The following is a 25,172-nucleotide window of genomic DNA, read 5'->3' as shown; positions in this document are numbered from 1 at the left end:
GCTGCCTCTAGCGAATAATTTGAACCCAATGGCACTCCACGCTTCCTTCTCCCTTTCACTCCAGCGTCTCTCCAGTGTCTCTCCAGTGTTAATACCGCGCAAGTCGTTCAACGTGATCAAAAATCAGGCCTTTTCTTTTGTTAGATGGCTAACCTTGCATGTTGCAAGCCTCATTTGATTTGTGTTACAATGATGCAGATACATTAGCATAACTAAGCCAGAGTAACTGAATATGACCACATTGTTAAATGGTTTGGACTTTTAGCTCAGTTCTGTACCAACACAGATTGTTATGGCAAATGGAGGCAGGAAGGCATTAGGGGTTTTTTGCCTTCTTTCTTTCTAACTCTTCAGAACAAAGGTTCATACACAAATAATAAACAACTTGCAAAAGTCGAAGTTTAGCTTTTAACAAACAAGTCAAGTGTTTTCTTTTTAAATAAGCATTTTAAGAAGACAAGAGACAAAAAGAACTGGTACACTAGACATACTGACTTAGGATGTGATCACATTCTGCCACTGGCTGGCTCACACGCCACAGCATCACCCTGCGGGGGAGCATCCCCACCTCCTGCCACTGGTGCTCTAACTTGCAAGCTGGCACGTTCCTGGGGTTTGCTGCATGAGCTGGAAACCTGCTCCTGTGCACCGGGCTTCTTTGGGCAGCCTGCAACACAACAAGCTGTTGCGAGGAATTAGGGCAAGAAGTTTGCTTTTCCATTTCACAGAGTCTCACAAACTGCACTTTTGTAAGCCTAACACTTATGAAGAATTTAATCTTAAAATCTTGTGTCTTTAAAGAAAGACATTGACAGAATACAACTTTCCCTAGTAATTTCTTTAAGCATTCAGTCATTTAAAAAAAAGCACAGACACACCACATCCGGTTCACCATTTTATTTTACTATATTCTGTACAACGTACTGCGTTCTGTCCAGACCTCTGGAGAATGATCAATTTATTTATTTTTTTCCCTATTGAATGAGCCTTCAAATGGATATATTTATTTTTCTCTACTTATGCAGCCAGTGTACATTACACTGCTAAGATGTATTCTTTGTTGAAATGATTTCATCACTATCTGAACTCATTTTAGCAGGAATTATAATTACACGTACTACAGCATTTGAAAGTTTGACTATTAATTTGCTCCTTGCCTACCAAAGAAACCCCCAAAACATACTACCACAGCAGTAAGCAGTATAAGGTTCTATGAACACAAACATATAAAACAGCTAAAATATTCATAAATACGTACCTAATTCTAGTGTGTTAAATAATTTACAAAATGCATCTAGAGTGCTTAGCCATTAGAAAATACAAGGAATTTTTGTGTTTGTTTTTACTAGCTTACTGCTACTGCTGCGTATTTCATTACAGATTCCAGAAAGCATTTAGGTATGAAGTATAATGTCACCCTGAATTGTTACTATAGCAGCAACAACTATGATCAGGAATAAGCAAATGTAAGTATTGCTACAATTATATTTTTCCTTAAGTAGAAGTTAAGAGTTACTAGATAAATCTTAACTTCTTCCAAAACTGCTTTGGTTTTTTTGTCATATTCTAGGAAAAATATGAAATAGTATTTTTATGTTAAGTTTTTCTGCAAGCTTCAATTGCATCTCCTCTGTATACATTTCAGGTTCCGTTTCTCCACTCATTGATGCACATTAAGACATTTACCTGCACAATCTAAGTGCATAACGGACATCTATTCAAGCAGTCTTCATCTTACGCTATGCAAATCACACTATCAGAGAACTACTCTACTCGCAGGTTTGGTCAGGGGTTTGTTTTGGTTTGGGTTTGTTCTTTTCTTTAAATTCCAACAGGGACCACAGACCAGATTCCTCTTCACTTGCACAAAGGTTCAATTAATAGCCTATGCATATTATGAAATTTTAAACAGCAAGGAGTGATAAGTACCAGATCCAGAAGTGAGAGGTTAGAAGACAGATCTTGAAAAGATGGCATCCATCACATATAAACCAGGAATGCTGTCATACTAAGTACTTGAATAAACTGCATCTACATTCAGAACAATATTAGTTATTAACTTTTTGACTATATTTTTACTGCTACAGCTTCTCTAAGGTGTATGATATGTATTCATTGTGGACTTAAAATCCATCTTGATGGAAAGTGGGCTCCAGCACATTTCACTACCCTATACAAAATTCTGTAATCCTTGCTTTAGTCTGCCCTTAGAAATTCCTGTTGAGTTCTAATGCTTAATGCTCTGCATTTTTCCAGCCAGCTAAATATTCCATACATGCCATTAGTACTTATGTACTATCCTTCCTATGTATATTTATGTATTACAGAGTTACAACATGTAAAAACCTAGATTTGTTGTGCTGGCCAGTTATATAAAACACTTTTGGCTTTCTGGCTTTCTAACACAACATGGTAATTGTTCGGGCATCTTTGCTTTATATAAGTCTTTCAGCTTATATAAGGCAGAAATTCTAAGACTTGAAATACAGCATACTATTACAAATGCAGAATGTTTTTCTATCCTCAGTCATATTAAATCTAGGTTGTTTTTATTTACTTAGTTTTACCCAGCCACTTTTCAATTGCATTCTCATATTTTTTGGGTTCCTTTAACCAGTCTTGATGCCACCTAAGGTTGGCAATAACATCTGAGTAATTCTGACCTAAACTTTGTTTCCAACTCATAAATTGTTTTTTGTTGTACCTCTGAACAGAAGAAGAAACCTTTGGGTAATTTACTATAGAGCGGAGTATTTTGTCCAAGGAATGTACAATTACTGGGAATTTTACGGCAACATTTGTTAGCTCATCTGGATCATCAGAAAGGTCTGGAAGAAACAAAAAGTCAGTTAAGAGACAATTTGCATTTAAGTAAATTAATCAGTCAGTTAGGACGTAACAGTTGTAACATACCGAACAGTTGTGGAAGTACTGAACGGCCATCTGAGTACGTGATATATTTCCATTTGCCAGTTCGAAGCATGTATGTGGAAGAATTCACATTGCATCCGTGGAACTCGCTCAACACCCACGAAGGCCGAGGCCCTTCGGATGACACTTCGTTTTCAGCCTTTCCACGCAGCAGCGGTATAAGAGAATATCCACTGAGGTTCTGCGGGATGGGAATTCTTGCTATATCTAAGCAAAGATACACAAAGTCAAAATGCTACTGCAGGTGCTGTGATTAAAAAAGGCTAATGTAATGTTACAGGTGTCTGAACATAAATGCTATTACAATAATAAAACATGCATTCCCAATAATTCTCCCTCTGTAACACCGGAACCCAAAAATATGAGAATAATAAAAACGAACATCCTTAAGGAACTTCTCAATGTCAGCTGTCCACCATCTTGATCAGAAGCAGTGACAACTATGCCTAAGTCAGTCTTTAACAGATATTGAAACCAATCACGAGAGCCTCCAGTGATGGGTGGTACTTTTTAAATTTTTAAATCATGGTTTTATAGCCTTCCCTTCTGCTCTGACTGCCTCAGGCAAGAGGGAGAGATTGTGATAGCATGAAAGGACCCTAAAAGCTCCATATCCAACATGGTCTAACCATTCATTTCTTCGATAGTGGTGCTAAACTCCTATCTAGCATCCTTCATCAGTGAATAACAAAACACTTTATAAAAGGTGGCTGTTACAGTTAGCACCTATATCTTGTGGGGAAACTGAGGAACACCTGTTCCTCTGGTAGGGCTGGAGGTAAAGATGGAATCAGAGGTGGTCCCAATACAGTGCACATATCAAAAACACTGGATGATTCTACAGCCTACGAGATGGCCCCTAGAAGATGCTGTAACTTGAATAAGCTCCTCAGTATCAACTTACATCACAAGTGTCTCTAGCTGCCAAAGATCAGGTCAATATTAAGAGGCTGCAAAGATCTCTCAGCGAAATTCTGAAAAACATAGCTGAGAATCCCAAGGATGTTATCTAAACTTCAGCATGCCCTAAAACCAGGGAATGACAGTACTGCTATTTTTAATCACCCTACCGAACATAGCATACAGTCACTCAAAATTCAACACTTTCCATTTCACAGAGCACTGTGGTAGTATTTTATCTTCTGTTCTACACCAAGTGGTCATACTCAGTGCATTCAGATTGCCCATAGGTGATGTTTTCCTTCATCAGCACGCATCTTCCTTTTTCTCCTCTGTTCCTACAGCACATATCCTGTCATTAATCTGTAGTTCTTCCTATAGTAAATAAAAAGGTTGGCATTTGACTAACCACTAGGAGGACCTGTAACATGTAAACCCAGTAGCTTCTAGTGTGTGGGCTAAAAAGTCAAACAAACATCTGAACAAAAACTTGAACTACATTTGAACAAATGAAAAAGGGGTATAGGCCTTCCTCTTCTGTCATCCTAAACCAGTAATGCTATTAATTGCAGTAATTGCATTCTCCACATACAAAGAATGTTCCAGGCTGGCACCTTCAGTAGCTCCTGCTTTTCCAAGAGAACCGAAGTCACTTCCATCGACACCAACAAAGCCAGTGCTGTCTAGAGGAAAGGTTGTGCTACACCCTGTTCAAAAATGAAACAGCTGTTGCATCCTTGGCCGAATTACCCATATCACACAGATTCTGCTGGAATCACAGTATCTGTACCACACTTGCTATAGGGTGCGCCTATTCTAAAAGTCAGTAAAGGAGGAAGTATTCAGCAAAGTATTTGGATGGTGCCTTGAAGAGAGATTATTGCCCTGAGACAATGCAAAGCAAAGGTATTACATTCATCACAAAAAAAGACTTGAAATCTCTTTCCTCACTAGTCAGCAGTAGCATGCAGCCTGAAGAGATAATAGATGACAGAGATGATTCTTCATGTTTTCACATTCATCTTGATGTATGTGCCTTTTTTGACATTCAGATTACAGGAAAGGGGAACTGCCAGAACAGAAGGAAAGGACTTATAAACACAAAGTTCTGGGAAGAAAAAAAATGGAGGAAGAGAACAAGAAGGAAGGATGTTAAACCACCTGATCAATTATAATATTTGGGGAAAGGGCATAAAGATGCAAAAAGGAGATTTGTAACTCTTTATATGTAATACCACAACTTACATAAGGACCATATCTAATACACATTACTTATATATATACACACAAAAGATTTGACATCAGAATCCGGAAGGGAAAACTACTCAGATTATACCCTATTTTTAACTGGATAACTGCTTCAAAAGTTTTGAGAAGAGTCAGGTAGATAAATACCTTCTGTTCTGTTTTTAGAAAACCAACTTAAAACAATATAGAAAAAGATTTTTCACTGGCTTTTACTGCTGGAAGTAGTTTTATCTACTGCTGCACATTCTCTTAGGTGACTGCAGTGTACATGTGTCACTTCTTAAAGATTGAGCTTTACAGACTGCCTTGAAAAGAACACTTTTCTGATCGGTAGCTTAAAAGATCCTAGATAAACCCTTGAATAGTGACTTGACCTAATGTTTAGTTCCAATGAGATTCATCTCTTGAATGATTTATCACAGGTAACTGTTCAAAAATTCACTCTTAAAAGTAATTTCCATCTGTGTGTAAGTAATTTGGTATTAGTTCTTTTTATTTGATTCTCTGCCCCATAATGAATATTTCCATATCCAAGGTAAAAATGGATATCCATTCTCATATCTTATTATGACAGACCAGATCAATTGTACATTTCCTACATGAACTCTTTATCATATTTCTTCCACATGACCCTTCATAAAGGACATTCCTTTGATAAGCTAATGAAGCTGCCATCCTTTCAGGTTTAATGTCATCTCTAGATGCATTTACACTGTCATTTCTCTAGTAAACTGTTAGGTATGAAGGCTAGCGAGGATTACTCCTATCTAAAACTCATCTGATTGTTTTTTATCACCACCTTTTTTAATAATCATTCACTGTAATTGTGTTAATGACAGTAACAGTAATAAGGAACACCATCAGCTCCTTTATTTAATTTTTACATTCATTTTTCACATTTTATATTAAGTTCGTACATACGCTCCAGAGATAAATTGTTATCTCCTGTTGTGCTACTACATTGCCTCACAAAGTGGAGACGTAATTCTGACAATAATACAAATGCATAATAATAACAGTAACTGGGAAAAAAAATTTTCATTTGAAACGACTTAACTCACCGAGCATAGTAGGGTATATATCCACGAGAGATACCACATTTGGTACTTGCTGCTGTTCTTTTACACCTGGCCCCATAACTAAAAGAGGAACATGGGAACTTCCTTCATACATGCTCATTTTATAGAACTGGCGGTGTTCCATAGCAAGTTCTCCATGATCTGCAGTGAATATAACGATTGTTTTTTTAAGAAGCCCAGTATCTCTAAGAGCTGAAATAATCTCACCTGCAACAACAAAAAAAGACATTGAAAAGGATAGGTTGCAAGTATTCCTTCCAACTTCTGTACCTGCAAAGCAGCATGCCAAGTCTGATGAATCCTAACTGGAGGGTTGGAAACTCATCTCTCTGCCACAGAAAACAGAGCCCAAAGCGTTCAGCCCAGAATAACGTACCGTTGTCAATGAGTTGCAGCAGTCTGGCTCCCAATGAAATGTGGAGGGCACTGAACAACAACCATAAAAATTTCAAAAGGCAAGGATGTACGACAGGACAAGTTGCATTTTTGCTACCGCACTTTTGTTTAATTCTGACCATAACTAAGAATAGTTATTTCAAGAGCAGTAAAATAGGTCAGCAGAAGCCCTGACACTACATTTAGGGTGAAGGACTCTTGACACTATCCACCTTACACATAATCAGCAGAAGTCTCTCCTTCCTGCGCCTATACAGAGGAACCCCTTGCACACAGATTTGTGCAACAAAGACAGGCCCACAATCAATGAAGTTGGTAATTAAGCAAAGCACTTACACATCTTTAATGTTAAAATACTAAGGTCACTTTTGCTTAAACAGACTAGCTAAACACTTAAAATACACCATCAAATACAAAATACACTATCAAATTAATTGCAGTTACTTTGCAATACCTTCATCCCCTGTAACAGTCATGCTCCGGGTGATCTCTTTTCTTTCATAAAAGATGTAAGAGTAACTCTGTCTTTTAAATCACTTTATCATTCTAACATTGCTAAAAAGATTAGCTTATTTTTTCGTGAATTTCATATTAGAATGCAAAGAAATACTTGCTCTTTCATGGTCACTTTTCAAATTAAGAACTAAAATACTGTAAATGAAGACCAATTTGTATTTTTATGTATGTAGATATTACTGCAAACTAGGAAGAATTCTGAATGCCTAATTAATTTTTTTTTGGTCTTAACTTTCAATAATATGCTGCTAAGCGCAACTTCCAAGGTAACCTTATTGTTTATTCTATGCATAATAGCTATCATCCAGTCTATGCATTTGAAATCAATCTCCAAGGAAACTGCTTATGCCCTAAAAGGTATCTTTCCTTCCAGTTTTGCTTTACTGGTCTGTCCCCTTCACAATTTTTTCCATTATTTCAGTTAACACTTAATCAAGGAGTATTTTGTTCCTCTTGTACATGGGTCAAGCAATGTTTTGCTGCAGTTACTGGGCTTTTACAAGGTCTCTGATGGTTGTGATTACTTTTCAGAGTGCTCTGAATTCACCGTGCAATAGCCTTAAAACCTATTCAGTTATTAATATCAATATATTCATATTAATCTATATAGATAAAGATATATATAGAGATTAAGATAAATATAGATTAAGATCAATATAGATTAAGCAACATCAATGTGACTTACTCCCAGATCCGAACTATGGTTTGTTTTTTTTCACCAGAAGACCAGCTCTATCAGTATTCTCTTAAAACAATAATCAGAATAACGAAATCCACTGTATAATGAAACATTACCTACCCAGCATGGCATCTGTCTCGGCACACATAGCATAATAAAATGCTCTAATATTTCTCACATCTTCCTTTGTAAATTCTCCTGTGCAATTCTTGGTGTAAGATGAGTAATAGTCTACTGGATGCATCTCTGAAAGAGAAGACCACTTGGGAATTTTAATAGCTTCATAAGTTACCTAAAAATAAGAGGAAATTAACATTACTTTAGCAACTGAATTAAACAATTTTATTTTTTTTTAAAAAGATTTAATTTAAAACAACTTAGCGTAAATTCACAGTTCTCAATTTGTGGTCCAAGAAACACCAGCTACTTATCTGTTACATGGTGCTGCTACCTCCTCCATACTTCCCCTCTGCTTCCACAGGTATCAAGTAATTTTAAGAGAGAGCTATAAATATCAGCTAGAAAATAAAGCTAAGAGCCAGAAATATATGCTTTACCAGCTGATATATTTTTTTAAGAGAGATACCACAGAACAATCTTCCAGAACTGTACTCTAGAGTAAGTACGTAAGTATTGGCGTAGAGTCTCATTAACCATAGGATAACTATAAAAAGGATATCAAAAAGACAGGGTGTGATGCAAGCCTACAGAACACCACAGAAATTTATGCAGCCTGGTAAGGTCTCCAGGACAGTGAATGACAAGTCTTGACACCGTGCTATAAAGAATTAACTACATTAGTCCAATTTTTCTAATACTTTTCTATTTGTTTCTACAGATGTCAATCCACTTAAAGAGGTGTAAGATCAGTTTTAAACTAAAAAGTAGGAGCTAATAAATTACAAATAATGCTGGATTTGTATATGCAGACTGGCACGCTCAGAGATACTGTGTGCTGCAGTACCAGCTTTAGAGCCTCAAAGTTTGACACAGACATTTAGCCTAGGCAGTCACACTTGTAAGCATTCCCTTAAGTGCTGCATTTAACAGAGTTAATCACTTCTGTATTGTAGACTTAAAACACAAATTATCACAAGGCAGAGAAGATGTAATCTCAGTATGGAAAACTTAAGTTTATTAAACAATAAAACCACATCTGTTGCTCTCATTTACCTCTGAAAATCTTCTCTAACAAGGCTGAGACCTAGATTATGACGCAGCAACTCCAGTGCCTGTGCAGCATGTTCCCAGGGCTGCAGCCTCAGCTCCACTCCCTGGGCTGGCTGCAAACAAGGGCAGCACTGGTTCCTGATATCATAACCGAGACACTTACCATCCAAGGGGCTTCATGCAGCACAAAAGCAATCTGACCAAAGTTGTCCCTAGATCCTGCTGAACCCAATTTGGTTTCGCCCCAAGGTGTGGCATGTACAGATAAGAGCTGTCTGGAGAGCTTCTAGCCTAGTGTCTAACTCTCGAGCACGGTATCATTGACCACAAGTGCTGTTACAGCCATGTGTTCCAATACCCACAAAGCTCCACCTCCCACAACAGTCAATATTCTCTCTTGAGTTATCCAGCAGGTGTATTAAGTCATCTAAACAGTTGGTAAGACAGCAAGAGTTGAAGTGCCTATAGCACAGGAATAAAACCCAGCTTTCCAACAGTCAAACAGACATACCAAAACCTAAGTTTCCTTAGGCTCTGTAGAAAAAAGGCTGCACGAAGAAATCACAGAGATAAAACAACAGCAGACAACTGCTTCAGTCATCTCGCTGTCGCTGAAGGTCCTTGGCTACATAAAGTCACATTTTAAACTCCTCAAATGGTATTTATTAGTTGCTTAAGATATAATGGGAGGAAAAAGTGTCCCTCTCCATCCACAATTCTTCACAAGACCGAACCCTTTTCTACAGGACTATAATCTAGTTTTAAGGATTCAGAAAGTCATAATCCCTTTGTCTGTCCATTGTAGTTCATAGCTAGGAAAGAAGCCACATGCCCTGAAAAAGTCCTGGCTTGTGCAAAATACAGGGCACCACCTGCTTAGCAACACAGGGTTTCATAAACATACCATGTTGACACTCTGTTCTGTATTAGCTCCCCAGTAAACACACAATTCAAGTTCTTCATCTATGTGCTCAAACTTCTTCACAAGATTGATCTCTGTCATTTTCAAAGACTGCTTCTTCCACGGCCAAGACACAGATACATTCCAGAAGAATTAGCCAATGATCAATACATGGTAATATGTGGTTCACATAATGGCATATGTATATGTAGTGGTGGAAAGGACCTCAGCAAACTACAGACTGAAAATACTCTAACTGGATTAAGGATAACAAAAATGCATCAGAGATGTTATAACTCTGTGACTTGAAAAAAGGTACCCTCATTTCCCAAAACATGTCTAACCTAGCAATTAGCACCTAGAAGTTTTCCTTAATATCCAAGCTAGCTCTTGCTTTTTGCAAATGAAGGTTTCTTCCCCGTGCTGTTCCTCTCCCCAAACTTCTCACCATTCCTAGAAGAAAAGAACCCACAACCCTCATTATTACAAAGAAGTTCAGATCTCCCAACCTTCATCTGCATATCCTTTTTTTCTAAGTCTTTGTATTTTTGTTGTACCTAGATAAAGAGATTTTGCAGTTCCCCTGCAGAGAAGACCAAGTCAGATATATAAATTGCGTATCTTTTTTTCTGAAGTAAGTGTAAAGACTTTTTAAACCCAATGCTCAGTTCTTCAGTTGCAGAGAATCTTAATGCCTTTATGCAGTGAAAGCTGCTGTAACCCATTTATACCATTCTGACAGATATGGCATAAGAGAGAGAAAAATATTTACTACTTCCTTGGGATGGAGTGCTATCTGTTAACTTTCCACATATGGTCGTAACACTGAAAAGCTGCAGTAGCACAGCAAGTTAGCAGAACAGAGATACTTCTGTTGTGTCTTACCACTTCACATTCTAGGTCCACATTGTAGGAAAAATCAATCTATCACTATGAAACTCAGAGAGAATGATTACATATAGCATCATTTATAACAAGCACAATACAGAATGTTATAAACAATGAACTTCAGACCATTACTGAAAAAAATTATAGCTAAGTATAGCAATGACTTCATTTTCCATTTAATATGTTTCCAGCCATTGAACTCCAAATTTATTGATTCATTGACTACTGCTAACAACCCTGCAACAGAGAAAAATTCCCCACTTCTATTTGCTTAGCCTTATATCAGAAGTCTAACATCTCATTTAAGTACTTTCTTACTGTGTACTGAAATGTCAAAACTGCCTTGAAAAATCACGAGGAATAAAATACTGTTCATAATAAATACAGTTACAAATAAATTTGTATTTAATTTTCATCTTCACATACCTTTTCAAGCCAATAGGGAGACGTTAAAAATGTAGAGGATCCAAAATTTTCTCCCGCATAGGGTGACGGATATGGGTGTGGTAAATTTAGTCCCAAGTAAAGAACAAACGGTTGAGCAAGGTTAATAGCTTCTTCCTTTATCCAGTTTACTGCTTTATCAGTATTCTGCCAATCTGCTTCCATCACTCTCACGTGCTTCCTATCACCAGTAAGATTTACCATGGGTCTCCCTTCTTGCCGGAGCAGGAAGTCAACATCCCTAGTCCAGGCCTCCACACGGTTACTGAAAATTTATACACAAGATACATACTCAGTGGAAAATGTTTTCTTCACTTTTCCTCCAAGTCAAAAGAGTTAAGAATTCCTGAAGAACATATTTGTAGCTGCAACCTATTTGCAATTTCTACAGAAAGGAGAATTGTTATTCAATTGATCAACAGCTATTGTGCATCTATTTTCTACTCAAAGCTCTAGTCATTCTTTTCTGCTTCTGAATCTTCTTTTTTCTAACTTCATGCCAGAGTGGTTCTTCTCACATTTACAAAATAACATTTAGAAATAATATCTCCGTCTTGTTGACCCTGCTCCCTATTCTGGCATGGATTCACATACTATTTACCCGGTAAAGAGGGCCTTAGATTTTTGTTATTTGAAAAAGTTCTGTGGGAAATAACTTGCCTGGAGACGTTGCCTTTAGAAGCAATGTTCTGGCTTTGGATTGTAATACTACAACATTTTTAAACACTATCACTTACAACAAAAATCTGTAAGAGTAATTTATCTTGTACAATTGTTTTTGATATAATTGATAAATCCTGTCAAGAAAAGGGAATAACAGAGGAGAAGGATGTAGGGAGAAAGCATGAAGGGGAAAAAAAGACAACACTTTAATGATAAAATATTTTTAGAACAGATAGTCTAATATCATGACAATTGTTGCTCCTCTAAAACACTGAGAAATCTGAGCTGTAGATGTCCTTGTTTCTTTGGCAGAGTGAATGACACCACAACTGCCATAAACAGGGCTGGGAGGAAACATCCCAGTAAGACCTTGACTAATCTTCATTTTGTTCATGGTAATTTCAATAAGACCAAAGAAATGATAAAAGAAAATATGAAACTGCTCAAGGTTTGGTCATGTACTTTCATTAAAACACAGTGTTTTATTACTGTTTAAAGAACATCTAACCAGTTTTTTCACCATAGGAATTTTATCAGTGCTCTTTAAACCTCCAGAAAAACTATTCAGAATTATCTGTACCAACAATTTTATTATTGTTTTAACTCCCTGTTTAAGCTCACACTTTCAAGGTAAACAGGCTTAAACAAATTACTTAGAACAAATTAAGGTAGCTAGATGGCCTATAGAGAAAGTGTATTTCATAAACACTAAAATTAAATGATGTTAAAGGTGGTGGTGGGGGGTGCGCACACGTGTGTGAGAGAGAGAAATTGCATCTAATGTCATAATACTGACATACAAAAAAATTATTATGTAGGCCATAGGCCAGTCTCTGACTATCCAATCAGACTGAGGTTAGAATCCAGTTAAAAACCAAGAACAAAACCCCCAAAACTGACCCCCCCAAAAAAACCCCCAAAAACCAAACAAAACCCATCACAAACCAAACCAAAAATTCCCACTTCAGACCCTTTCCACATTCTGGAGCAACACAGGAGATGTTTTAACACATCCAAGAGGAAAACTAATCCTCAGGCAGAAGAGGAGGAAAAGATATACCAAAATAACAATCTTTAAAAGGCCAGGCGGAGAGCTGAAAGAGGGGGCAATACTAGATTCAAACCTTGAGTTTAAAAGGAAAGAGCAAGGACTTGACAGATAATTATTTAAAGGCTTCAGAAATTAATTCCAATTTTCAACACTTTCAATGGGAATGAAGGGAGATCATATCTCCTTTGCTATGAGCAAGCAATAACAACCGTACAATGGAAAAAAGCTGACAAATAAAGGATGGGAATAAAACAATGCAACGCTGAAGGTAAAACTTAATGAACAACCAACACTATTAACCTAGGCGACAGTAATTACATGACAGTCAGTAACTACATCTGTTTTAAATTTTAAGTTAAGACAGCCACCAATATTGAAAAGGATACAGGGAGTTTTTTTGACAGAAAGCAGACGCTTCAGGTATTCAACAGTCCAGGGGCTGAATATCCAGCTCTTTCTCCCTGTTAGCATATATTTATTCGAATGCACTTCCTAGAAACCATTTTCCTTAAATATCATTAATCTACAGTTATGAATCACTATCTTATGAGAAAGTCACATTCAGATGGATACTTAGCATATTTCAGTATGTATTTGTATTTTTAAGATATGTAAACTTCCTTATTTACAGAGATGATTCGTGTCAGCAATGCACTATTTGCAGTAGGTTAGGACAAAGCAAACCCAATTTATGTCATTCAACGGAAACGCTGCAGCAGAAAAGTTAACAATTCTCTTATTAGGTAAATATAGGATCAGGGAGCAGCGGTGGGTTTGTTGTTTAAAGAAACAACATATGTGCTTAAGAAAAGTTTCTAAAGAGATAATACTGCCCATTGTGTCCTGTCAAATCAGTTTCTTTGGAATAAGCTGATCTCCACTGAATCTACCACTCATCTTGCGCTAGCTGAACTGTCCTATATCCTTTTGTGTCTCCTTTTTATCAAGAAATTAAAACAGCAGAACATTGTAATTATCCCCACAATGAGTGGGAACCTTTGTTATAACTCTTCTACACTATTTATAGATTACTTAATTGGCTACTTAAGGTTTTTAAATGTCTACACAGATGCCATGCTAGGAACGAGATGTACATTTTTCTCTGACTGAGGAATTGTATTTGCAGTTTTCATTTTTTAAATTAAAAACTGTGTAAACTGCCATTTTCAAATTCCTCTTGTGTAGGCATAGAAAGGCTGGCTAACCATGTGTTTATTTTCATTTACTCTCAACCCCTACCCACACTTATTCAAATAACAGTAAGAGCTTGACTCTGTTAAGTACAGACCTCAAACCCTCACTGAAGAGAAAGTTAGAAAAAATATATCAAAAATTTGCACCAGGTGAAAATGTAGAATAAAGGCCTAGCACAAAAGACAATTAAAAACCACAACACCATAGACTTCGCAATATTTTTATGTTATCTTTGAAGTGCCTAAGAATTCATGCAAACATGATGTGATTCTATGGCTACTTTGTAATTTCTGTTTGTGAGACTCGAGCCCTATCACTAAAACAGATGAATCTATATATGGCAGAATGAGGAAAATCAGAGTACATGATTGTAACTCCACTGCTACTGGTGCTGCTAGGGTTTTGCTAAACCTTGAATTGTCTTCATTTATTTCTTATCTGTGGAGATTTGTAACAAAAATATTTAGAATTGTATCAATAGAACTATTCAAATGTGAAAGTACCAGAGAAAACAAGTATGAGATCAAGGTTAAAGCAATGGTGTGCATCAATTGCCAAGAACATGAATGACATCAACAAAACAGGTCAATACTGAAGAGGAGGCTATCGGTGTTGAGATGACCGTACAGATGACTTAGCAGCAACATCCTGAAAGCAGGATATCAGCCAGGTCATTGTGCACTCTGTGTGCCATTCCTCTTCCTGTTACTCAAACAGAAAAGGAGAATAAATAAGATAGCCACAATAAGGAAACAAAAAGGCTATTTGCCCCATGTTCCTGAAGACTGACGAAAGCAAGATTTCAAGGCGAAGTATCATACCATAGCAACTTTTTCAGTCCTACAGTGTGCAAAAATACCTATGCAAAATGCCATATCATCATTGCCAATCAACAGCAAAATAGGAAAGACTTCATCAGATGACATCCCTTGCCATATCGTATGCCAGCAATCCTGTTCAGACTACTTGAACACAAAGCTTAGTATTTGCGGGGTATGAGATTGTGAGTTGGCAGAGTTTACCAACTTAGAAAGCTAAGCAACATAAAAATTATGTTCCTCTTCTATATAGTCTCACATTAAGGTTTCCTTTGTGTTAATTCCTACACAATAAAATTTATTTGAGAACTAAGGACTATCTGTTTGTTCAGCTTTGCACTGCTCATATGAAGGCCTTTGTACTGAAGCTAGAATTCACCTATGGTCTTCAGCTTGGGCAAATGAAAGCAAGACTTCTGGAATCCAGACATTTATATGCAACTAACAGTTTTTTCAGTGTCACCTTTGTGTTCCAGTTACATGAACAGCCAGAAACTTCTGGAATTACTTAGAGCTGCTCTTCTTTAAGTTTGGAGTGACTTTGGATTAGAGATAAACAGATTTCCATATTATAAAACATTTCTTCTATCTCAGTGAAGGGCAGGGTGAGTGCATACTATATACTATTTAGACAACATAGAAGTTTCTCTGCACAAAAATGATTCAGAAGTATAAGACATTGCTTGTGCTTACTGCAGATACTTTTCATTTTTCAGAGTAATTTTAATTTACTTAAAATGTATTCTAGAATTCGAATCTACTGAAAATGTATTCTAGAAACGCTTAAACGTGATGCACCCACAGAATCATCTCTATTTTGCTTCATTACCTAGAAAAAAATCTGACCCTTTGCTTTCTCAAGGAATGGTCTGTTATTGGCACTTTACAGTATGCTGTTAAGACTACACTCTTCTGAAAAGCATGTATGTCTGAGGCAGTCACAGCAAACCATGTCTACACTACAATAATATAAACATCTGTAAGGATTCATCTTAATGTTCAGTTATTTCTTGCCAGAGAGGAAATTTTCCCAACATTCCTATAAGCAAGCATAAACAACATGCATAATACTATAGCAGATTACTTCTTAGTACGTTGTACAAGTAATTGTTTCTTACTGGGAAAAAACAGTTTTAAGAATAATGCAGAATAATGCAGTCTTCAGAAAAAAAAATCAAAGCAAAAGACTGGAGGTTGAACACCCATCTGTTCACATTTAGATGCTAAGTTACTAAAAAGAGTTGCAGAAACAAGACAAAAGCATCAGTAGTACACAAAAATATACACTGTCGGGTAAAGTAAGTAAACATGAAGATTTTGCTGTAAGTCTGTATTTGAATAATCTTTTACTTCCAGTGTAGAAATGGTATATGGAAAAAAAGGGTAAAAAGCTTTCTTTTCTTTTTTTTGACAGTCTTAAACTGGAGAGGTAGTTATTGCTTTGGCCAGATTCTGAAGTGGATACTATTTATGAAGCAGTAGATAAAAAGCAGTGTGTAAGTGCAACATACTATTAACTACTAATGTGACCTTTCAACTTCCAATTGCTCATTTTAGTGAGGGAAGTGAGGAAATTTTAAGTAAATCTAACCTGTTTAATATGAAAGAAAAAGCTACTCTTTGTTATTATTTCAACAATAGACATCATTATTAGTAAGGGAGATAGTGCATCTTCATAAAAACTACACAAAGGAAGACACCATATTTTGTTCCAACTGTCCAGACACATTCTGCTTATTATTTTTTGAACATAATGCAGTTAGTCTCTAAATGTTTAAGTATTTTTCATAAATTGCTGTAATTCTAGTCATATTTTTTTAAAGAAAGCTTTACAGCATAGGAAGTACAGCATGATTATGTGAAAGCATATGGCCCTCAAAAAAAAACCCCTTCACATTTTGTGATACTAGATTTAATATTCAAGTATTATCAAATGTTTCTTTTTTCTGCTTTTCCTACACTGCTACTATAATCAAGCCAGGAAGTCTCAAGGCGAGGCAAAAACGCTTTATGAATTTCACTTAGGGAGCAATACCAATGATCAAAAATAACCTTCATTCATGCTGGGCAAAACCACAGTCTTGATATTCATCTCCCAGCTACAGGTAAAAGCCAAAGTGCATCTGCATGGGATACGCTTGCTTCTGCATAAAGTTGCAGGACAGACCTCTGCTAGGTTCCTGACACAATTTCCTTTAAACTAAAGCTACTACCATTTCAATCAGAGACACAAACCACTTTCCAGAACATTGCATGATTTATTCACTCCTGTCCATTTCATAGCAGGAGAATCTCTTTGATTACCTTACTGAATGATGTCCAGAAGTATAGTCCACTTTCCCATACTTCCGTGTGTGGTAGCCATGCTTCTCCATGAGATCCATCCATGTTACATAATCTGGATCTAGACCTTTGAAGTTATTCCAAGATTCTGTTAAATGAGTGAAAAGACCACTCCACATAGCTGGCGGGGAAAAAAAAAAAAATAAAAGTTTTTTGATGAGTAAGTGGTACTTCCTATGTAAATGTTAGTTCAATAGACTGGAGAACAGATCAATCTTCTCATTATTTTAGAGGTAAAAAGTCCACATTGTGATATAATAGAGCAGGGAATACAAAGTATTACTCTCCCAAATCTTATTTTTGCCATCAATACCAATAACATTTACTAAAATAATCCCCAGAATTGCAGAACAAGGTGCCATCTTTCCAGGTGCTCTGCAATCATTATATCATGTTTTTCTGTAGATCAGGAAATATTCATACTGATTACACAAAGAAAATGCCATGGTACTACAGATCCTGATGAAACAGTCATGTATTATACATGTGTTCCAGAGCATTATCTCCCCTTATTTCAGTTAGATTTTACTGTGACTTTAAAGTATGTTTGTGGAGGGAATTAGAGTGTATTATTTTTATAAATATCATATGCCCTCAGTTTTATGCCTTTTAGGTAATCTACTTCACTACCAGCTGTACAAACAAAGCAAGATTGTTAAAGATGAGGCCAAGAAGAAAGGAAAACAAGGGAACAATTGCAAAGGAACTATAGGGAAAGTTTTTATCAGTGAATTCCGGTGTTTCTTTGCAGCTTGTCGAGAATCATTCGCTCTTCCCAATGCTAATTTAGAGTCAAAGGAAGTCCTAAAATGAGACTAAGCTGTTCTATAAGCAATGGAAATATCCTGTAAGCACAAACAGAATGTCAACCCAACCCAACACCATGGCAATACGCCTACTTTCCCCACCCCAAAGTCCTCCTTCCCAGCATCTCTTCTAGTATCATCCCCGACATCTCCAGAATAGATGTACCCTCAGTTCCTTGCAGGAGTCCAAGCTATTGCCTAAACAAGAAACGTCCTGCTGGTTCAGAGCTACACTTGTGACGACTGACCAGTGGTCATGATGATGTTGATGGACCACTTACAATGTTAAAACTGAATTGATGAACTGTTGAATTCATCATGCAATTTCTTCCCCACTGGGAGCACTAGCTGCTATTTTCAGAAAACTTCTTAAAATAAAATAACCTAACACAAGGTTATTGTTCTCAGCAACAAAGACTGGCTGAAAGACTCAAAAATCAAGAAAAAGAAAACAAGACTGATGGTGTGTTCATGTAATCTTACTCACTTAAATGTGACCTTGAAAAACAGAAAAGGGGACTAGGTACCAATAAATGGAATATTAAATACTAACACTAAATTTGACATCCTGTGCCTGCTGCAGTCAGGTCAGGTTGCTTCTTCCAATGTATGCTTGAGAGAAAGGAGGCTCTCCCTTTCAGCTATAGATGAAATTTCATTTACCCTCTGCAGGGTCTTTGCAACAACTGAAAAGGCTAGAAATGTTTTAAGATGTAACATTTGATTCAAGAATATAGCTCCTTTCTAACTTCCCAGCAAATTCTGCAAGTGTGAAATTGCACACAAGATAATGATTGCAGCAAGTGAAGAAAAATACTGAAGTATTCAATTAAAGCTACCAAGGATACGTTATATATTTAACAAAGTCTTTGGAATAAATGTCATCGGAAGGCAGTGCTAACAGCCATTGATTTATTCAGTTGTTATTATTTAATACTTTTTCTTGACAATAGGAGAGAGACTTATGAACTTTGTTTTGGGAAGGAAGAGTAGTTCTGAATGCAGTGTTCAGCACTGCAGCAGGCAAACTGACGGTTTCTCTACAAATCCTGAAGATTTTTAAAACCACTTAGGCTTCAGTGAAGTTTGCAAAAAGATGTGGGAGCTCACACATAGCTGGAAATAAGGAGAATGAAAAAGAAAGAGAAAGGAAGAAGCACGAGAAACAGAAAGGAGAAACAGATCAAACATGAGAATACTGTATAAATTCAGACACAAACTAAAAAATTGAGTCTTATTAAAAAAAACCCCAACAAACTCCCCCAAACTCAATCCCTTGAAATTGCACATCATTACCACACATTTAAATTGACATGTGCAAGTATTTATCTGATGTTTAGTTCGGTCCTACCTGCGCGGGAAGGACAACAAATTGGAGAATTGGTATAGGCATTGAGAAAGGCAGTGCCATATCTTTTCATAAAATTTACGAAAGGCAAATCCACAGTCTGATTTCCTGGATAAAACGTCAAGCGTCCATCCTGCAATCAAATAAAGAAAAACAGTATGTAAACAGCATTACCCCAAACTATAGGGTGCATTAATTCATAGATCTGTTACCTTGAACTTGTATTACTCAAATGTTGCCAATTCTACTCAGGTATGGAAAATAAAGTGTTGAGAAGGTTTAATTAGATCAATATAAAATGGATTACTCATGAAAAAATGTAATGCAAAACATAACTGGACTTGTTCACAGTAAAATTACTTCCTTTCTATTGCTATGCATATTCTAAGCTCCAGTTCTTGAAGGTGTAGGGTCCTACCATGACACATTCAACAGGGACAGGTATGGTGAAAGATGAAGTCAGGCTGAATCCTCATGCAGGTGTGTGCACTGGTACATATTTCTGTGAAACCAGAACTGATCCCTCATCCTTTCCCTCTTTTTAAAGGTTTATCCACACCACATCTCTGTGAACTTATTTTAAACTATGGACTGCAAAAGCGATCAGCAAGCTGAAGGAAGTCTGTTCTCCCACTGAAATGCCATCTGCAATAGTTCCCTTTTGATACTTTACTGATCATTTTACCTATTTCTTTAGATAAAGTATTTAACCAGTAACTTTAAAAAGCTCCAAAATTTTGAATTAGTACTTTTACTGTACAAAATTATGATGAGGTGAAACCAGGTTTCATGTATACTGCCCTGTTTCAGGTCACCGTCTTCTCCTGTCACTTGTATGTCTTTTCTTGGCTTAGTAAGACGTCCCAACTCAGGATCACTGGTCAGCTCTCTGGTGAAGAGACTGCTGACAGTAAATCTGCACAGTTTTAGTAGATCTCCCAATCAGAGACATTACTCAGATGCCTACATCTGAGTAACCCTCCTCTAGATTTGTCACAGAAGCACAAACACCTTAAAGCACAGGTAGCTTAGAAGTTGTGTTTTGCACAGCATTTAGTTTGCAAGAGGATGTAAGCAGGAAGACAAGAGAGCCAGGAGAGTGCATCAAACTCCAGTTACAAATTCACCAGCTACTGGCTTGTTTGTTCCAAAGACAATATATAAATTACCACATCAGCCTCTGCGTAATAAATGTCAGCAAGCAAATTTGTACCTCTAATCCATATACAGGTAATGGACTATCCTACCAAGTTACTTTATTTTTATTAAGTGAGAATTGTTCCTATATGAGAAACCACAGCAAAACAGCCAGTATGTGATTGCTGGTAACTCTGCTGTAACTTCTTTCTATCCACATGCAGCCTACCAGCATCAGCAGCCTACAAAAAATGCTTTCCATGCCATATATTGAGCAAGCCTCATTTGGCACAACGGGTTCTTGGTGTCTGTCATCATTACATGACATTAAATACAAAATTGCGCTGTGTTTTTTACCACAATTTTTTTGTTAGGTGAGAAATCTTGAAAACAAATATTTAGTGAGATACTGCCTCTTCAACAGAAAATACTCAACTAAACAACCACTTTGGTCCTGCTTAATCAGAACCAAAAATCAGCAGATATGACCAACACTGAATCATGTGAGTTGCCTTCTCTTAATACTGAACAGCTAGTTTTATTCAACTAATAAAAACTTCATGACTGCTTCAGATGGAGAACTTTGAACATCTACTTCAAAACATAAAGAACATGTACAGTCTTAAGGGATGCAGGACCAAGGCCTTACCTTCTGTGGAAGTTCAGCCTTAAATAAGGGTACATTTGAAACAGGTACAAATACTTCTCAGGCATCTGAGTCACAATAACAGAAAATGCTATAAGCTTAGGAAAAGAAAAAAGTAGATGAATGCATGGGTCCTGAGAAGTGCTAGTCTCTGCAGTTTTTAATTAAGAAAATGCATTTTCTTTTTGAAAGACTGTATTTGGTTTGAAAATATTTGAAACAAACATTGCATTTAACATAATATTCTCCTATATGAAACATTAGGCAAGCTTACATGGAAAGAATAATAGTTTCTTTCTGTCTTCAGTATTTAAGAATATAGATCAGACAAGTTAAGACTTCCTATCAATTTCATACTGTGCTGTTTCTGCACATTAGCAGATGTATTTCTGAATTTTCACTTTAGTTTCACTAGTTTAATTTTCTGGAATAATTTGTAAGAAGACAAAAAAACCCATCACCACCACCAAAGATTAGTGACAGCAAACCTGAGGAATTTATAGTCTGTGTTACTACCACCTCCATTACCCACAATTCCCCTGGCACTAATTGTCCAAGTGAAAATTTACAATCAATACTGCACATAATCAGTTTGCAACGTTTCAGAAAGAACCCAGAAAACAGAGTTAAGCACAGCATAACTGTAGTCCACAGTAGGAAATAATTATTATAGATTACTGAAATATTTTAAGATTAGAATTATTCTATCATTGTTCAAAATATTCTAACCTTAGAGCATGAGCACTTCATCACCTCACCAGCCACCCAGCCGTTGCTCATATACCAAGTCCACAGTCAAAGACTAACATCATTTTCTTCATTCTTTAGAGTTCAATGCAGGGACTGCATGCAGAAGAAAACAATTCCCTCCATTTGCTTCCTGGCAGAAAATGCTATTGGATCACACAGCGTTGTAGAGAGAATCATCTAATGTGGCACCGGGTGAGCGAACTGTGGCACACCAACACCGTAGTGCAGTGGACAGCTACATAGTAAACCGGGCCACTGGAGATTAGAATATGATAAAATAATCACTGAATTTTGTACGCTGCTACAAAAGGGCAACTAGAACAAGCATTCAGTAGGACAAACTGGAAATAACGCTGTAATCTGCAATATGCACTCAAAATGAACTTCAGGCTAAAAGTGCTCTTTAGAAAGTACGTGACTGATTTGTCATCCTGTCAACAACATATTCACAAGTTTCTCCAACAAAGGTATTGTTTGTTTGAACAGCTGGAGACAAGCATTCATTCTTTCAATACTGGACAGACAGGTGACATCTCTACGCTGTGAAAGAAGTGAGCTTCTTTAACAGCCTGAGAAGGTGAAAGCTCTACAGCTATTTCTGGAAGCCCACTCTCCAAGAGTCTGTGTAGGACTTGTGGGTTTTGAAGTACTCGAGGCTATACAATTATTATGAGTAACACAAGCAAGCAAGCACATTTCATCTTGGGCTGCATTGCAAGCGAAGCCTTTCATCACTCAGTTAATGTGAAGTAGCAATTTAGGAGCTGAATTGTCTACGAGCACATTCTACCAGCCAGCCCTGTGAGAAGCCCAGCGCTTGATGTGACACAACAGCAGAAAGCTGGCTGTTCAAGTAAGAGGCTCTGGAGGCAAAACACAGCCCTGCATCACTGAGAAGAAAATCCTTGTCACGCTTGACAAAACAGGTGTGAGTCTTTCGTAGACATCATTATTATCCTGGTTTCAGCTAGGATAGAGTTAATTTTCTTCCTAGCAGCTGGTATAGTGCTGTGCTTTGGATTTGGGATGAGAATGGTATTGGCAACACACCAATGTCTTGGTTGTGCTGGGCATTGTTTACACCACATCAAGGACTTTCCAGCTCCTCACCCCACCCCACCAGCGAGTGCTGGGGGTGCATGAGAAGCTGGGAGGGGACACGGCCAGGACAGCTGACCCAGACTGGCCAAAGACTTATTCCATACTATACGGCGTACAGAACTGGAGGGAAGGTGGCCAAGGGCACGATTGCTGCTCAGGGATGGGCTGGGCATTGGTCAACAGCTGGTGAGCAACTGCATTGTGCACCACTCATTCCGTATATACTTTTATCACTAGTATCACTATTATTTTCTCTTCCTTTGCTGTCCTATTAAACTGTCCTTACCCCAACCCACGAGTTTTACCTTTTCTTTTTTTGATTCTCCTCCCCATCCCACTGCAGCAGGGTGGAGGAGGAATGAGCAAGTGGCTGCGTGATGCTCAGCTGCCAGCTGGGGTAAAACCACAACAATCACACATGACAAAGGCAAACACACTTTGAAATGAAAACCCACACTATTTTGACAGCCTGCAGGACTTAAACTTTATTTCCCCCCTCCTGAAAAACTACTAGTTAGTTTCAACTCTACTCAACTCGTCCTGTTTTCTACTGCTTTATCTTTGAAATCACAGCAACCACATTTTCAGAAAGCATCTGAAGAAGAATAAGACATGTTTACCAAATACTTAGAAAGAATTAATCGCAAGAGTGACTGGTGGCAGACAAGAAATCAAGTGCTTTTACCTACACCATCAAGGACAGCATTCTGAGATGACTGGGAGCCAAGTGATGATTTCTCAACAGGGAGTGAGAAAAGATGAGATGTAAAAGTCCTTGGAAACAATACCATGGAGAGTACGTTTGATTTAACAGGAAGGTGTGCTCAGATGAGGCAGAGAAAACAAGGCTTGCCCTTGCCTCTAAGTTAAACCTTGATAAAAGCATTTTTACCCAGTATGCTGGGTGGGCAGATAAAAGCATGGCAAGAAAGGGTGGAAAAAAATGCACTGTCTTTAGCTGTATGGAAAGACAGTATTTGTGAATGGAAAAAAAAAAAAATCTTTTCTACCACTCTGGGGGTTAGAACAAATGTATCAATAAATGACTGTAATAAAGCTGCTAGAAATTTATAAAAACATACCTACTGGTTCCTCTATCCTTTTAGCTTTAGATACTCACCTGACAAGTTTACTGCAATATTTTTTATACCTACTAAAAGTCTGAGTAAGTCAATATATGATATTATGCCCAACAGCTTAACTCCGTCATTTCGTCTGTGATTACAGAAATTCTCCATCCCGTTGCGGGGACCTAATGTTCTAAGGATTTACAATGGCAAAAATAACAGGGCTTAGTGACCTTCTTTTCCTTTTTGCTTTTCAAGCCAATAGAAAAGCTTTCATTTTACACACCAGGTCTGTTTTGTCCTGCAGAATATGCCCCTACCTGCCTCAAGTTGCAGTGACAAGCTGTACAGCTGCTGACAGCAGGAACCACCCATGCAGAACTTTGACTATTGTAACGCACGCTCCTGGGAAGAACGCCGAGTTTGATTCAGAATACATGAATTACCCAGTGTCTCTGCGACACGGAACGCCTGCCCTCCATCCCGTGGAGGGGCTGAAGAATAAACACCAGCTTTATTTTCGCAGGCCTGTGGCAGCAGCCCGGGCAAAGCCACGGAAAGCCTCCCCCGTGCTCGGGGGTTCCAGACAGGCGGACTGCCCCCCCGCCGAGACGGCCCCGCCGCTCTCCCGCCCTCCCTCAGCCCCACGGCGGCCCGGCCCCGCGCCGCCGGCTGCCATCCCTCCCCGGCTACTCACCAAGGAGTCGCAGGCCACCAGCACCACGCTGGGTCGCGGCTGGCCCCGGGGGGCGGCGGGCCACGGCCTCGCACCCGCCCAGGCCGCGGCGGCCATGAGGGGCAGCGCCAGCGGGAGCAGCGCCAGCCCGGCCGGCCCCAGCGGCCCGCCGCCCCGCATCGCCCCGGCGCCGCGATCCCCCTCTCCCGGAGAAGGGGGAAGCGGCAGTCCCGACACCCGATCCTGCCGCCGGACAAAGCCGCTCGGCGGAACCCCGGCCGCACCACAGAACTCGCCGCCGCAGCTGCGGAGCCGCCCGCTACTCTCGACCCCAGGGCGGACTACAGCTCCCAGCCTGCCCCGGGGCGGACTACAGCTCCCAGCCTGCCCCGGGGCGGCGGGAGGCAGGAACTACAGCTC

The 25,172-nt window shown here is 38.4% G+C and overlaps 1 protein-coding gene across 2 annotated transcripts; it reads right to left on the bottom strand.

Annotated features, from left to right (window-relative positions):
- Positions 1 to 882: 882 nt before the first annotated feature.
- On the bottom strand, positions 883 to 25,106 carry ARSK (arylsulfatase family member K). 2 transcript variants are annotated; one of them, XM_054808855.1, is made up of 8 exons: positions 24,774 to 25,106; positions 19,379 to 19,508; positions 17,183 to 17,342; positions 11,135 to 11,417; positions 7,870 to 8,041; positions 6,141 to 6,365; positions 2,914 to 3,138; positions 883 to 2,828 (listed from the first exon to the last, which is right to left on the bottom strand). In XM_054808855.1, exons 1-8 carry the CDS (start codon positions 24,930 to 24,932, stop codon positions 2,554 to 2,556), a joined length of 1,629 nt encoding a protein of 542 aa, XP_054664830.1. In that variant the 5' UTR covers positions 24,933 to 25,106; the 3' UTR covers positions 883 to 2,553. The 2 variants fall into 2 exon arrangements, with proteins under 2 accessions (XP_054664830.1, XP_054664831.1); XM_054808856.1 differs by lacking the exon at positions 24,774 to 25,106 and adding an exon at positions 21,162 to 21,884.
- Between the last annotated feature and the right edge of the window lie 66 nt (positions 25,107 to 25,172).

Source organism: Grus americana, chromosome Z, assembly GCF_028858705.1.
Source record: "Grus americana isolate bGruAme1 chromosome Z, bGruAme1.mat, whole genome shotgun sequence".
Classification (NCBI taxonomy): domain Eukaryota; kingdom Metazoa; phylum Chordata; class Aves; order Gruiformes; family Gruidae; genus Grus; species Grus americana.
This window is presented reverse-complemented; position numbering and strand designations above follow the sequence as displayed.

Bases quoted from the DNA above. Each gene is read 5' to 3' on its own strand.
- ARSK (XM_054808855.1), bottom strand. From the start codon at position 24,932: ATGCGGGGCGGCGGGCCGCTGGGGCCGGCCGGGCTGGCGCTGCTCCCG. The intron at 19,509-24,773 runs GTGAGTAGCCGG...ATTTGATTGCAG, and splicing joins TGGTGGCCTGCGACTCCTTG to GATGGACGCTTGACGTTTTA. The intron at 17,343-19,378 runs GTAGGACCGAAC...TTTCCCCGCCAG, and splicing joins TTGTTGTCCTTCCCGCGCAG to CTATGTGGAGTGGTCTTTTC.